At 38.4% G+C, this 16019-nt stretch overlaps 1 protein-coding gene across 1 annotated transcript; it reads left to right on the top strand.

The window, feature by feature from the left end:
* Window positions 1-924: 924 nt before the first annotated feature.
* Window positions 925-13891, top strand: LOC126624019 (outer envelope protein 64, mitochondrial-like). The gene is made up of 13 exons (XM_050293017.1): window positions 925-1305; window positions 1413-1565; window positions 1683-1807; window positions 2092-2217; window positions 2304-2486; window positions 2688-2832; window positions 2968-3136; window positions 5768-5902; window positions 5998-6198; window positions 6614-6741; window positions 6824-6875; window positions 12371-12440; window positions 13489-13891. Exons 1-13 carry the CDS (start codon window positions 1040-1042, stop codon window positions 13569-13571), a joined length of 1836 nt encoding a protein of 611 aa, XP_050148974.1. The 5' UTR covers window positions 925-1039; the 3' UTR covers window positions 13572-13891.
* The last annotated feature ends 2128 nt before the right edge of the window (window positions 13892-16019 follow it).

The following is a 16019-nucleotide window of genomic DNA, read 5'->3' as shown; positions in this document are numbered from 1 at the left end:
ACTTGAAACCAATTTTTCTCATGGAGATTCGATGTGCAAAACGACCACGTGACGCCCTTCCCCTCTTGCTTTATTCGGGCTTGCAACCTACTGCATAAGATAAATTATTTTTTCTATGAAATTGTTATATCGATTATGATATTTGGTTTATATCGTTTATTATATTTCTAGCAATTTAATAGTATTTTAGTGGCCCTTGTAACTACAGTTTAATTGACGATTTTGCAGCAAAAAATGCACGAAGAATCATTTTTAAGTGAAACTTCAATGTTGTATTTTTTAAAGATTTTGTTCATTTGATTTTTTTTAAATTGAATTGACTTAATTATTTAGTAATGGTTATTTTTGTAGCTTTCTTTACTTTTGTTTTTAGTCCATCACTTTCTTTACTTAATGATATTTTGAAACCTCGCCGGCCCATTCGATAGCAAGTAGCTAGCAATTGAGCAGTGTTTGAAATATCGGTATGTGGAATATTGATATGTAAACTTGTGAAAATATAGGCGGATATATCGAATATAGGTATCGATATCGGTTGCCTTTAATGGAAATGATGAAAATTTAAAATAAAAATTTAGAAATTGTCAAACAGTGGTTTGGACGAAATATAAGAGTTTCTTCGATTTTAATAGATGTGTTGGAAATATTGACGATATTTGTCGATTATAACCTAAACTTAAGAGTTTATCTGATATGAGATGAAATTTAGACTTCACCCTCTATTTCCCCCGTATTTTCATATCTTTCTCTCATTTTTTAGGTAATTTCATTGACCGTATTGAAGAAATGTTAAACATTGCAACAGAGAAAAGAAAAAGGAAAAAAAATCAAAAAGAAAAAGAAGAAAGAATAGTATTCGCGCGTCAAACCCACGGTCGCCATTAAACTACAAGTTACCGATCAAACAAAATAAATGTTAATAAAATGAAAGTGAAAAATGTAAAACCCTGCCAAAACCCAAACCTCCCAAAACCCTCGCTGCTGCTCACTGCTGGGCTCACTGCTGACCTCTGACCTGTCCCTGTCGTGATCGTTGATCATGTGGAAGCTTCACCCCCAGCCTCTGCTGGCGATCAAGGCCAATGTCTCCGCCAACCCAAAAACCTGGATCGTTATCGGTCTCACCGTCGCAGGGATCGTGGTCCTGGCCGAGACCCACCGCCGAAGACGACGCCGAACCGGAACACAAATCCTTCTGTCCGAACCATTTATAGAGCCCCGCTTCCAACTCCTTCCCTTCCCTCAGCCCCCTCCCCCCGCCGCCACTCAACCCCTCGCCTCCCTCTCCTTCGCTGTCTCCGACATGTCTCTCTCTCTCTCTCTCTTGTTATTTTGCATTTACTTGCAATTTTTTCAATTTTTTTGTTGTGATTCTTTCTGATTTGGTTTATGGGTTGGTGGGTTTGTTTCAGATTTGATGTGAAGGGTTATGTGACTGGGTTTGGGAGTCCCGATTGGGCGCGAACGCATGAAGCGGCGACCAAGACGGCGTTCGTGGTGACGGCTCTGCTAAAAAATGGGGCTACTTGCGTTGGCCACACCGTCATGGACGAGCTCAATTTTGGGTACTAATTATTTTTCTCTGTCACTTTGTATTCCCTTTCAAATTTAAATGGCGAAAACAATTAAGAATAAATGAAAGCAACGAACTTTTGATACCTTGTTATTTGTATCACTATCAGGATCACTGGTGAGAATGTTCATTACGGAACGCCTGCGAATCCTGAATTACAATCTCACATTCCGGGAGGATCTTCCAGTGGTTCTGCCGTGGCTGTTGCAGCCGGTCTTGTTGACTTTGCTCTTGGTAAGCTTCGTTGAGTATTTCTACTTCATTTTACTGTCTTTGCAGAATTTCTGCTTCATTTTACTCTTGGTTTGGTTATAATTTTGCCTTATCTTTTAGAATTAGATTCATACTCTTTCCATGTTTCGTCTCAAGTAGCAATGAATAAAGGTTGTAGGTATCAAGTCACCTGCTCAGGCACTGAAATCGGACTAACTATGTGATCCTGCACTTAAAAACTTACCCTCGTGGTTTGGCTTCTTTATAATATCAGCTGATCCTTTCAAGTTCTTATGCTTTTATAGGTATTGATACAACTGGATGTGTTAGAATTCCAGCATCATTTTGTGGTGTCATTGGGTACCGACCGTCTCATGGGGCTGTATCTATGCTTGGAGTTCTGCCAAATTCACAGAGTTTAGACGCTGTTGGTATGCTTGGGAATAGTTTCTTGTTTATGGTTTCTCTTTTATATTTCTTTTATCTTCTTTAATTTGATATTGTTGTTGTCTTTTAGGAATTTTTGCCTGCAATCCATCTATTCTACGTCGTGTTGGACATGTTTTGCTTCAACTGAATTCTGTGGAACCTAAAAGGGCGAGACGCCTTATTTTTGCTGATGATCTCTTTCAGCTTCCTAAAATTCCTACTGAGAAGACAGTACATGTTGTCAGCAAAGCAATTGAACATCTATCTGGGTGTAAGCAACTTCACTTGAGAATATGCACACACACATACACACATATACGGCTCCATAGTCATAGTCATTTCTTTTAATCTTTTATAAATCAATGGTAAAGTCAGCTATGCAATCTCTCTATTGTCATAATGGGATGGGAGTTCATACAAAAGTAAACCAAGTATAACTATGTTGAAGTTGCTTCTTTTACTGCTTCTGCAGACCAACCTCCAAAGCATATGAATTTTAGCCAGTATATTGCTTCAAATGTACCCAGTTTAAAAGCATTTCGTGAAGAATCCACAAAACGTCAAAATGGAGTATTTACTTTGAAAGCTCTCTCTTCTGTGATGCTTTTGATACAGAGGTATTCTAAGATTATTCAGGTCAATTAAATCTTCTCAAATTCCTTTGGGTTACCTTTATGGGAAAGGAAATTTGATAAGCTCTCTCTCTCTCTCTCTCTCTCTCCACTAATTTGACATCTACAACTTTATTTCAGTTGTGAATTCAAAACCAATCATGAAGAATGGGTTAAATCAGCGAAACCAAAGCTAGGGCCAGATGTATCAGATCGTGTTCGTGCAGCAATTAACTCTACAAATGAAAACATGAAAACCCTATATAAAGTAAGGACTGAGATGAGAGCTGCCCTTCAAAGTCTTTTAAAGGTAACCCAACACTATACAAATTTTTATATTCATTAGGCATTCTATCGATTTATCTACTTCACTGGTGTTAAGTACTAGTAAATTGACTCTCAGAAAGAAATTTTCTCAAGGTCAGAAATGTTTTAATTGTTACTAAATTTTAAACTGCGTGATGTACTTCTTTTGCTGTTGTATTAATTTCTCTGCATGTAAATATTCCTTTATTACTGTTGTTTGTTATGGTATTTTAAGAAGACCATATCTCGCAAGTCTTTAATCTGAGGCAGGAGAGTTGGTTGTGAAAACTTCAATGTAGTGTGTATATGGAGTGAGTTGGAAGATTATCTCTGATGAGTTGATTCTTCAAAGTACGCGTTTATGTTTTAGGGATAAGAAATATCAAGTCTGATTGAATAAAGAAAAGCTGTAAAAGATTTTTGTTAATTTGGAGTCAACTTGGATAATCTTTGATGCTATTGGTTTCTCCCTTTTCTCTTCCCTGTATCGTTTCGGTTGGACTATTAGAGATAGGAACTATATTTGAAACCTTTGTCAGTTTAATAACTTTAGCTAACATATTTGAGAATCTCTCCAACCTTGTAATAATTGTACAAGTCAGCTAAGTTTGTTCCTTTGATTTGTTTTGGCCAACAATTTGAAATTATACAAATATTGAAGAGGTGGGTCAGCTTTAGCTTGCTTGTCTACTTTCACTGGTGTGTTGAGATTCAACAACCTGAGCTTCCTTATATTGTTATTCCTCCCTGTTGTACTTTTATGCGCAAATGGAAGCGAATTATAACAAAGTACCAAATATCAATGTCGTAGGTGAAAGCTAAAACAAACAATCTCAAACTGACACAAGAGATTTACGTGGTTCGGCATAAAGCCTACTCCACGGACGAATCACGGCGAGGAATTTCACTAAACAAACGGAGATTACAAAAGAGTGTTTAAACTCTCACAACCCAAATCCCACAAATTACAAACCCTAAACCAAACAAGTAGAGAACCCAAACCTAACGGAGAAGATTCTCCCAAATTGCTCTCTAACTCACAAATTCACAAATTGACTCTCACCAAATTGCCACACGAATGAGCCACACAAAATACACTAACCCTAATGTCCTATTTATAGTGCATAGGACTTAGGTTACAATAAGAATCCTAATAGGAAGTAAATCCAAATCCTAATCAAATAGGTAATTAACAAAATCTCTCCATCAAGGAAACCAACTAAGAAGTCAAAATCCAAACCCAAATAGGACACCAAAACCAAATAGGTAACACAAACCTAATTTATTGCATCATCCTAATTTTGAGCCAAAAAGCCCAACAATCTCCACCTCGGCGAGAAATTAGCAAACTTCCAAATTTGGGATACCAAAATACAAACGCAAATGTGCACCAAATTCTTTCGAAACTGATCTCCACCTAGACTCAAAAAATCCAAAAATCTTCAAACTTGAAATTTCCTCCAACGCCTTCTCCAACAAATTCCATTATGGAAACTAACAAATACAAAACAAAATCCAAGCAAAAGCTTGAACATACGAACAAAAAGTGCGAATTGCACTCCACCCAAAGAGCTTGAGTACCAAGCTCCACCTCCTCACATAACATTTAGAGGAGTTCAGAACAACGATCTTCTGCAATGTTTGCATCAACACTAGCAAAAGACTTATCAAACAACTTCTTTTTGCCCTTTAGCGTTTTTAGAAGCCCTTGTTGAACTAACAAAGCACGCATCTTCAATTGCCAAATACCAAAGTCATTGCCGTCAAACTTTTCAATATCAACTTTCACTGATGACGCAGAAGGCTTCATAGTGACTGCCAAGCAAAGCCCAAGCCGAAACCTGGGCTCTGATACCACTTGTTGTACTTTTATGCGCAAATGGAAGCGAATTATAACAAAGTACCAAATATCAATGTCGTAGGTGAAAGCTAAAACAAACAATCTCAAATTGACACGAGATTTACGTGGTTCAGCATAAAGCCTACTCTACGGACGAATCACGGCGAGGAATTTCACTAAACAAACGGAGATTACAAAAGAGTGTTTGAACTCTCACAACCCAAATCCCACAAATTACAAACCCTAAACCAAACGAGTAGAGAACCCAAACCTAACGGAGAAGATTCTCCCAAATTACTCTCTAACTCACAAATTCACAAATTGACTCTCACCAAATTGCCACACGAATGAGCCACACAAAATACACTAACCCTAATGTCCTATTTATAGTGCATAGGACTTAGGTTACAATAAGAATCCTAATAGGAAGTAAATCCAAATCCTAATCAAATAGGTAATTAACAAAATCTCTCTATCAAGGAAACCAACTAAGAAGTCAAAATCCAAACCCAAATAGGACACCAAAACCAAATAGGTAACACAAACCTAATTTATTGCATCATCCTAATTTTGAGCCAAAATGCCCAACACTCCCACCCCTCCCCTCTTCTGAAACCCGAAAAGGGGGAATAACTGCTGCAGCTCCAGTACTCCTGCAGAGTCTGCATTTAAAATTGTTTTGAACAAGATTATTTGGTGAAAATATTGAGGTTGCCTTATTGTGAAACCGATTGTTTATATGTACAATACCTCATTTTATGTATCTCTATTTCTTACAACCTCTTGCTGTCCCAGGATGATGGAATATTAGTGATTCCCACAGTCGCAGATCCTCCATTAAAGCTTAATACAAAGAAAGGGGGGTCATCTGAGTTTAATGATAGAACATTAGCATTAACAAGCATTGTCAGCATGTCTGGGTGCTGTCAGGTAACTGAGTGCTTTCAAGTCTGAACATTCACATTTATCTTTGAGTATCTGTAGCTTTGAAACTTATTTTCACAATTATATTTGCACATGGCCAGGTTACAGTACCAGTAGGAAAGCACAATGACTGCCCTATCTCTGTTTCATTCATCGCGTTCCATGGTGTTGATAAATTTCTCCTTGATACAGTCTTGGATATGTACTCTTCAGTTCAGGAGAAAGTAAGCATTACATCCCATTCATTGCCATTGCCAGATACCAATGGGAACATGGATGCTTCAGAACTCTTAAAGGAGAAGGTTGTTCCCTGCTAAAATCTTTTCATCTTAGTTTTCAATGCTTCATTTTGTCAAGTCGTCTTCAATATTTTATTATTTTTTGTCATCTTTACACTGGCAGTGTTGCAACTGCATTCTCTACATGAATGGTACTTCCCACCTTTATAGGCTGATATATTGGGTCTGAATCTTTGTCCTCTCATGTTAATGATAACCTTTAGTGTACATAATGTCACATTTTCCATTGGCATAAAATGTGGACAATAGTGAGACAAGGGTCGAAGATCAGGGGGCGTTGTTCTTCCCCTTTGCTATGTTTGTTGAATATTTTGCTTAGTTCTGTTAATTTGATTTTCTACCAGCAAAAGAGTTTTGAAACCACTGTTTCAATTAGTATTATTTGTTATATCAATTTCTATGTTTACTCTTTTTGCAGGGAAATGCTGCATTTAAGGGAAGGCAATGGAATAAGGCTGTCAACTATTATACTGAAGCTATCAAATTGAACATGATGAGCGCAACTTACTACTCCAACCGCGCAGCTGCTTACTTGGAGTTGGGGTGGTAAGAAATGCCCATCTGATCTGTCAATTCCCTCTGTTGCATTGCATTGGTATTTATATGCTTACCAATTTCAATCATGCAGCTTCCAGCAAGCTGAAGAGGACTGCAGCAAGGCAATATCACTCGACAAAAAGGTAATAAAGTCATTCTATTGCATTTATATTTTTAGACTCTTTGTTTTTATGGTCGAAGCACTACAAACCAAATCATGTTATGTTGTAACCAATTCTGTTAGTAAAAGGGCAGTTGGAGTTCAATTTACCTCCTCCTGATGGTTACCACTAAGTCGTTTAGGTATTTGCTTTGTTCAACAGTATTATGTTACCACTAAGTAATTTAGGGATTTCCTTCGTTCAACAGTGTTCTATAGTGGACTAAGGTAGCAAAACTGGATGAGCAAGAATCATTAGGAGTTATTTGTTTCTGGTAATTCGTTTCATTTGTTTGATTGTGGTTCTTTAATCTTCAACGCTTACTGTTTCCAGAAGCATCCTTTCAATAGAATGATCCAAAAATACCAATTCAAGCTAGTCAATGAAATTCATAGACCTCCCCAGTACACTCCTGGCCAAGGTGGAAGTCTGGGTCAACTGATTTCTTAAATTGCTTGTGTTGAGAATAGAAATCTCAGAGAGAATTTGAAGCCTTGCATCACAACAACAACAAAGCCTTTTCCCACTAAGTGGGGTCGGCTATGTGAATTCTAGAACGCTATTGCGCTCGGTTTTGTGTCATGTCCTCCGTTAGATTCAAGTACTCTCAAGTCTTTTCTTAGGGTCTCTTCCAAAGTTTTCCTAGGTCTTCCTCTACCTCTTCGGCCACCTCTGTCCCGTAGTCACATCTTCGAACTGGAGCATCAGTAGGCCTTCTTTGCACATGTCCAACCCACTCATTCCTAATCTTATCCTTTCTCATGAGCTCACACCTCCAACGAAGCATCCTCATCTCCGCTACACCCATTTTGTGTACGTGTTGATGCTTCACCGCCCAACATTCTGTGTCATACAGCATCGCCGACCTTATTGTCGTCCTATAAAATTTTTCCTTGAGCTTCAGTAGCATACGACGGTCATACAATACGCCGGATGCGCTCTTCCACTTCATCCATCCCGCTTGTATTCCATATATTCTGTCTTTGATCGGCTTAGACGAAGACTTTTAGATTCCAACACTTCTCTCCAAAGGTTAAGCTTCGCATTTACCCCTTTCTGAGTTTCATCTATCAACCCTATATCGTCTGTGAAAAGCATACACCAAGGAATAACATCTTGAATATGTCCTGTTAACTCATCCATTACCAATGCAAAAAGGTAAGGACTTAAGGATTGTTAATGCACAAAATCAGTGAGGACTTTGGTACAACAGAAAGTATTAAGTTTGTAACTTTCGCTAGATTGCTCCGGTCATTAGTGTGGATAAGTATGTAAAAGGATAGAGACAGGAGAGCAAACACAAGATGTACGTCGTTCACTCAGATTGGCTACGTCTACAGAGTAGAGGAGTTCTCATTAATTGTGAAGGGTTTACACAAGTACATAGGTTCAAGCTCTCCTTTAGTGGGTACAAGTGAATGATTTAGTACAAATGGCATTAGGAAATATTTTGGGAGAATGATCTCCTTTTATAGAAGAGAGTTTCTAGCCTTGTTCTAACATTGACATGTGTTGTGTTGTGATTGGCTTCTGATGTTGACACGTGTCGCGCTATGATTGGCTTCTGATGTCGACACGTGTAGCTCTGTGATCGGCCTCCTGGTTGTAGGGGAAGCTCATCGGTTGGGGACTTGCAAGATCCAAGCCGCTGAGTAATCACGAAATTTCTAAGTACCGAAGTGTGGTATCGTCTTCACTTGTCTTATCTGTCTCATAGGTAGATGTGGCATCTTCTCTGGAAGTACTCTTCCTCCGTCCCAGGGTGGTATCTTTAACTGGTGGAGATGCACAAGGTAATGTATCAATTTCACTTGAAGCTTACTTATAGTTTCAGGCTTGGTCAAGCGCGATACAAACCATGTAGTAGGAGTTCCTCAAGTCGCCGAGCTAGGGGATCTGCTAAAAGAGGTGAGAGACAAGGTAAGCAATCAGTCCCAGATCAGAAGTTTGATTTCGAGTTCCGGCTGATTGTTCTTATTCTCCTTATCTTGCAGGCAGCATGAAGGATAAAGAGAAGAAAAGGAGAAGAGATGATATGAGATACTTTTGCTTTTGAAGAAGTAACTTTCCACAGGCTTATTCTTGAACTGGGCTAGAGGGTTTTCTGGTTACCTCCAGAGTATATGGCCGATTGAAGAATTTGAGGGTCAAAACAAGTCCATCAAATCTAGAGTACATTCGACCTTGCTGATATGGGATACTTTTGCTGTTGACAAAGTAGTGGAAGTATCGGCACGTGTTCTGTTATGCTTGTCTCCACATGCTTCCTTGTATCCTTTTCACTTGCCTTATCTGTTCCTTAGGCAGATGTGGTATCTTCTCTGGAAACATAAGATGTTGAAGATGAGTACTCGAGAGCAATGCCAGGTAAGTAATCAGGTAAGGGGTTCCAGGCAGTCAGTTCCTGACTAGAAGCTTGATTCCAAGTGTTGACTGATTGCTTTATTTCTCCTTGTCTTGCAGGTAAGAAAAGGCCAAAGGAAAAGACAGGGAAAAAACATGATATGGGATACTTTTGCTTTTAACCCTGATGATATGAGATATTCTTGCTCTGGTGTAGCTGGTTTGCAAAGGTATTATCGGGGGGGGGGGGAAGAAAGCTGAGTATTTCGAGAGGCTTCGTTGGGAGTGCCCTCTCAGATATGAGGAAGGGTTGAGCATTTTTGCAGGTCTGCATGTCCGTTAGGGATGGAGGTCGACATATATAGGAGTCTCCCTAACAAGTAGTAATGCTATTCCTTTACCCTTGGTCGTAGCACTGTAGTGGGAGTTGCCAGCTTCACGTGTTTTAACTCTGTCAGAGCACTTTGAAAAAGTGGTCTGTGGTATCTGAAAAGCTGATGTTGCGTGTGAAGATTACAGACAAGCTTTATCCAAGGAGATTTGGCTCTCGAAGTTGAGAAAGCGATGCCTCTTCGGTTTTCGAACAAGCGATCCTGTCGGGGATTTGGCTCTCGAGATTCGGGTAACGGTGCCTCTTCGATTTTTGAGAAAGCAATCCTGCTGGGAGTCTGGCTCTTGAAATTCGGAAAGCGGTGTTTCTTCGATTTTTGAGAAAGTAATCCTGTTGGGAGTCTGGCTCTCGAGATTCGGAGGGCGGTGCCTTTTCGATTTTGGAGCAAGCAATCTTGTTGGGAGTGTTTTCTCGAATGTGAGTAAAGGTTGGGCATTTTTGCTAGTTTACCTTGCCACGGAGCACAGAGGTTGACACACAGGGACTTTCCAATTATCCAGCAGTGGTGCTGTTCCTTTACCTTGTGGGTAATAATATGGTAGCTAAACCTTCAAAATTTATGTGTCTAAACTTTGTTAGTGCTGTTTCTTTGCTATTCTTATACCCTTCTTGGTCATAGCGATGTAGTGGGAGCTGCAAGCTTCACGTATCTAAACTTTTTCAGAGATCTTTGGCAAAGTTATCTGTGGTACCCATGAGCTAATGTTGTGTGTGGAAAGTGGATGATTGAACAGTAAGCTTCACGTGCTTTCTACTTCACCAGAAATCTTCGACAGATTGCCTGTAATTTCTGCAAAGCTGATTGTGCATGTGACAGGTGCTGACAAGGCTGAGAAAGCAGGTGCCTCTTTGATTTCTGAGATCGGCCCTCGTGGTCTCTGAGCAACCCAGCTTTTGAGAAAGCAAGCGCCTCTTCGATTTTTGAGATCGGCCTTTGTGGTTTTTAAGCAGCCCAGCTTTTGAGAAAGCAAACGCCTCTTCGATCTCTGAGATCGGCCCTCGTGGTCTCTGAGCAGCCCAACTTTTGAGAAAGCAAACGCCTCTTCGATTTCTGAGCAGGCGCCTCTTCGATTTCTGAAGCTCCGTCGAGTGCAGATTTTTATAGAGGCGGGCATTAAGTTCCAAAGCACACTTGAATCTCCACCAGTAGAAGCTCCCTTCTTGCACTTCTAAGATCTTGATTTGTCCGACCTCTTCTCTCTTCAACACCTTTGAAAATGTCTGGCCCTTCCGACCGTCGTTTTGACTTGAACCTTGGTGAAGAGGCAGCCGCGCCTTCTTCAGACAACATATGACGCCCATCCTTCTTATCCCCTACTGGTCCTCTTACCGTTGGGGATTCCGTGATGAAGAATGATATGACCGCTGCGGTGGTGGCCATGAACATTCTCACTCCCAAAGATAACAGACTTCTTTCCAAACGGTCTGATGAATTGGCTGTTAAGGATTCTTTGGCTCTCAGTGTTCAGTGTGCAGGTTCTGTGTCGAATATGGCCCAACGCTTATTTGCTCGAACCTGCCAAGTTGAATCATTGGCGGCTGAAGTGATGAGTCTCAAGTAGGAGATTAGAGGGCTCAAGCATGAGAATAAACAGTTGCACAGGCTCGCACATGACTATGCTACAAACATGAAGAGGAAGCTTGACCAGATGAAGGAATTTGATGGTTAGATTTTACTTGATCATCAGAGGTTTGTAGGTTTGTTCCAAAGGCATTTATTGCCTTTGCTTCTGGGGCTGTACCGCGTAATAAAGCTCCAAATGATCAGCCTCCGATGCCTCTTCCTTCTAGGGTTCTGTCTAGTACTGAGGCTCCGAGTGATCACCCTCCGGTGCCTTCTCTTTCTGGGGCTCTACCGACTGCTGAGACTTCTCCTAAACAACCTTTGTGAAGGCCCCCCTCTTGTTTGTTTATTTTCTCATGTATATGTACATATTTGTAACTTATCGGAGAGATCAATAAATAAGCTTTGCTTCATTTTAACGTATTGTGTTAAATACACCAAAGCCTTCTTCACTAAGTTCTTTGAATTTTTCTTTTGTTGAAGCTTGTATGTTGAAGCTTTGTGAGTGAAGCATGTAGGTTGAGGTAGTGTTCCCTTAATTTCTCGAGTGAGGAAAACTTCTCGGTTGGAGACTTGAAAAATCCAAATCACTGAGTGGGGTCAGCTATATGAATCTTAGAACGCCATTGTGCTCGGTCCTGTGTCATATCTTCCGTTAGATCCAAGTACTCTTAAGTCTTTTCTTAGAGTCTCTTCCAAAGTTTTCCTGGGTATTCACAGATTCATAAAATTCTGGGCTTCTCCAATGAATGCCAATGGGTTGAGTAATATGTTCTAAGTTTCACATGGTAGTGAACATATCATTTACATGTCAGGCCAATTTGACCACACGAGTTTCATGTCAATCAGTGTAGTTGATTCACGTTTTCTGGTCTGATCAGTGTAGTGGACTAGAGATTGAAGCGACAGTGGTTACTGAAATGGCTTACAGACAGTTCTTTGTGTGATAGGCCAATAGTTGATCCATGTGTTCAGCTCAGTCATAGTTGTTTTTATCTAATCTCTTGTATTGCTTGCAACCTTTATTGAGTATGTCTACTTTATGAGGGCCAACTCCCTACTTCTAACAGATTTGTGCTGTGTATATAGTTGTAAATGTAGATTGTTTCTTCAAAACTGTACAAACTTTTCAATACCTGTGACCTTTTTTGATCTTTTTACTTTTTGACGTTTTTGCAGAATGTGAAGGCATATCTTAGACGCGGAACAGCTAGAGAATCACTTCTTTGTTATAAGGAGGCTGCTCAAGGTCAGAACCCAAATTTCATATGCTTTGTTGCGTTCTGTTGCTTCTTCAACATTTATGAACACTGCTGTGATATATCATATATGACATATCTTGTATGATCACTTGTGTTCAATTGTATGATTATACGATGAACTACTTATGTAGTCATGCAGTCTTCTCAGTTCATTGATTAATGGAGTACTAGATCCATTCTAGTTCGTTTGGTCACCCTCTTAGTTAGTTGCCTTAAGCCATCTGCATTTCTGTTGGGTAAATACTTGTGAATTGGATCCAGTCTATTAATATATAAATGGTTTTAGAACCTTTTGTTCTTTGAAAATGTGGTCAAATCCACATAAATTGCGACTGAATTGGAACACCGTGGAGCATGGACCTCTTGTCATCTCCATCAAAATCATTAAAACCATTACATATTTTTGATTGGGTTGCCATTCCTCTTGCTTGACGAGTGGTTGAAAGGGAATTCATAAAGTTGGGTTTGGGAAGGGAAGGTGTTTTTGGTGATGTCTATTCCTAGTAAAAATTTGTAGTATCTCATGTTTAGTGCCATATAATCCACTTTTGTACAAATTGAATAGATGAAAAATCCAATAGAACAAACTGTGAAAGCTAGCGTATTCTTACTGATAAAAAAGAAAGAGAAGTTACAATACTTTAAATAGATAAACTTTGAAACCTTCATGATGCTAAAACCCAAAATTAACCCAAACGTGATGAAATAAACCTAACACAAGACAAACTGACTCTCACTTTTTTCACATGTCTAGTTTTCTATCTAAAGTAAGAAATTTGACCTACACCAAACCTTTGTCAAATATACTAATCGAAATTGTATTCTGCTGGTGGCTTATTTTGAATGTCACATATTCCATTGACCTTATCCATGAAGTCATACCATTTCATGCTATGTCAGATATTGTTCCGAAGTTGACGTGTGCCTGTGTTAGGATTACATGTGAAACATACAGCTACGGAGTTTGATTAAAACGAAAATATGCAGTTATGGTTGGTTTAGCTACTTTCTTATTTTCGTGTTTGGTATTTGCAGATTTCAAGCATGCCCTTGTTCTTGAACCTCAAAATAAGGTTGCCAGTCTTGCTGAAAAAAGACTAAAGAAACTGCTGAGTTGAGTCCCCGCCAACAAAAATTATGTGGCATAATACTCGTGCAGAAGAAAACTAAGAGAGGTGATTTTTTGTTTAGCGGCTGCGACAAGTTTTTGTTTCCTCTTATGTGTATATTATTTATCTTTGTAATTATCTGTTTTAGACTGATGTTGAGAGGCCATATATATACTTATATACTTTTTATATCATCCCCTTTTGAGAAATGAAAAGTGCATACTTTGTCTCACAGAAAAAATGTCATAGGGAAAAAGAAAGAGCCAATATTGTACCTGTTAAAATTTTCCTTTGTCGATCAATGAAGAAAATTCTCTTTTCTGGTGGAAGATGTTTTGTCAATTTTTTGATCTTGACTAGAGATGGGCAATGGGTATGGCGGGCGAGGAACTGCGGTTAATTTACCCATAACTGTTTATGTTCATACCCATATAACCGTTTACTCGTTGGGTAATTGTCTAAACGGTTATACTCATACCCATACCGTTTATAAACGGTTAACTATACCCATTTAACCGTAACTGTTTAACACTTGTTTATCCATTTATCCTTTTTAATCCGTTTATCTTCTGTTTTTTTTTACCATTACCCTTTTTTCACATGTCTACATGTTTTTTAACAACTTGAAAATTAAAAAAAATTGTCATAAAGTTTTTTTTTTGACAATTAAACATAGCTATAGGTACATTCATCATACATTTCCATATTTTAATTTTTTAAGTTCTTATACCATTCCAATAATTGAAATAATAGTTTACGGACGATATTTTTAACTTACCAATGAAGGTAAATATAATATTTGCTAAGTATTATTAGGTTACAAAAATTGTCTAGAAGACATTTCTGTCAAAACATTTCTTTCAATTTCACGGTTACCCGCAAGGAATTTAAATTAATTTGGCCAATTCCTTGATGATGAGAATCATCATTCATGTGGTAGTGTTATTAAGAGAATGACTGATGAATTCCTTGCTAATTTATTGGATGCTAAGTATTATTGGATCTAGAACATGGTTTGTGTTAATTTTACATATATAAAATAAATGCGTAAACGGTTACCCGTTTATAACCACGGTTAATACCCATAACTGTCCATTTAAATTTCGCGGATAAACGGTTATACCCATAACCGTTTATTTATTTAAACGGTTACCCATAACCGTAACCGTTTAATTTAAATGGGCGGGTAACCGTGGTTACCCATAACCAATGGGTATTTGTCCATCCCTAATCCTGACTGTGAGCTCTGCTAAGCACTGCCTTAATAGCCTTTAGTATTATACCGATATGTTGGTTCTGTCTAGACTCTAGTCCGAGTTCATCATCGCTTGCATTCAGTTTTCACTCTCTTTCCTGATTTATTACGTTTTTCATAGCCAAAATTACGATTGACCTGACAGAATTGGCGATTCTCTGTGTTTTGAGTATATTTTTGAGGTTGTATATCCATGTTTTACTTGTGTTGTTTTGACCCCTAATTCTCTTGATGACTTTAGACCATTCAGACAGAGAGTTGACGTCCTTATTACTTTTAGGACATAGAAGTTCATTCAGTCAGAATTATTTTGTTACAAGTTCATTGATCGGAATATTAAGCGTTGCAGCTTGCGCTCCCGCAATCACAGGTGTAAGATTAACTCAAAGCTTGTTAAACATGAAGCCATGAAGGCCGTATCAACTGCCATTGGATGAGTATGAACTTCGATATTTGTACAGCACATAGATTAAATCACTCATCCAGTGACAATCATTTTTTCTTTGTCTTTAGTTTTCAATTTTTATGTTAGGGATAGAGGTGAAATTATATTGGAAAAGGATAAGATGAAAGATGGGTCATGGGTGAGAGCGTGAGAGGGAGGGAATAATGAATGAGAATGTATGAAAGAATAACTCAATTGAAAAGCAACTTAAAATTGTTTGCTATTTTTGTTTTTATTTTTCATTGGTCTAACATTTTTTTATCCCTTCCATTCTGTTTTTTTTTTTCACTCATCCAACTCTCATTTTATCTGTTTATTTTTTGTATATCTATAAAAAAACGTAGAAAATTGAAAACGAAACAGTTATCAAACAAATTAACTGCCAATGAGACCGTGACAACATAGCCAAGTTGGCTATAGTTATACTCTCCTCTCTACACTCAAGTTTGAATTTCGTTCTCCTTTGTTTCTTAAATTGTAAGTATCTATATTTACCATAGAAAGGATTTTTTACAATGCGGTTAATTGTACTAGTTAAATGCAGATATATTGTTGATATTGTTGGTATTGCAAACTTACAATTGCCAATATATGATTAATATGGAAAAAAGATTCTCGCCGGATCCTTTTCATAGGGATCTCGTGATCATGACCGTTCATCGTGCATTTAGAAATCATTTCAAAATTAAAAATTAAATATAAATAGTATCTAACGAAAACTGATCGCATGATATACGATAAACGATCACAAGATTCC

This window comes from Malus sylvestris, chromosome 5 (assembly GCF_916048215.2).
Source record: "Malus sylvestris chromosome 5, drMalSylv7.2, whole genome shotgun sequence".
Classification (NCBI taxonomy): Eukaryota; Viridiplantae; Streptophyta; class Magnoliopsida; order Rosales; family Rosaceae; genus Malus; species Malus sylvestris.
This window is presented reverse-complemented; position numbering and strand designations above follow the sequence as displayed.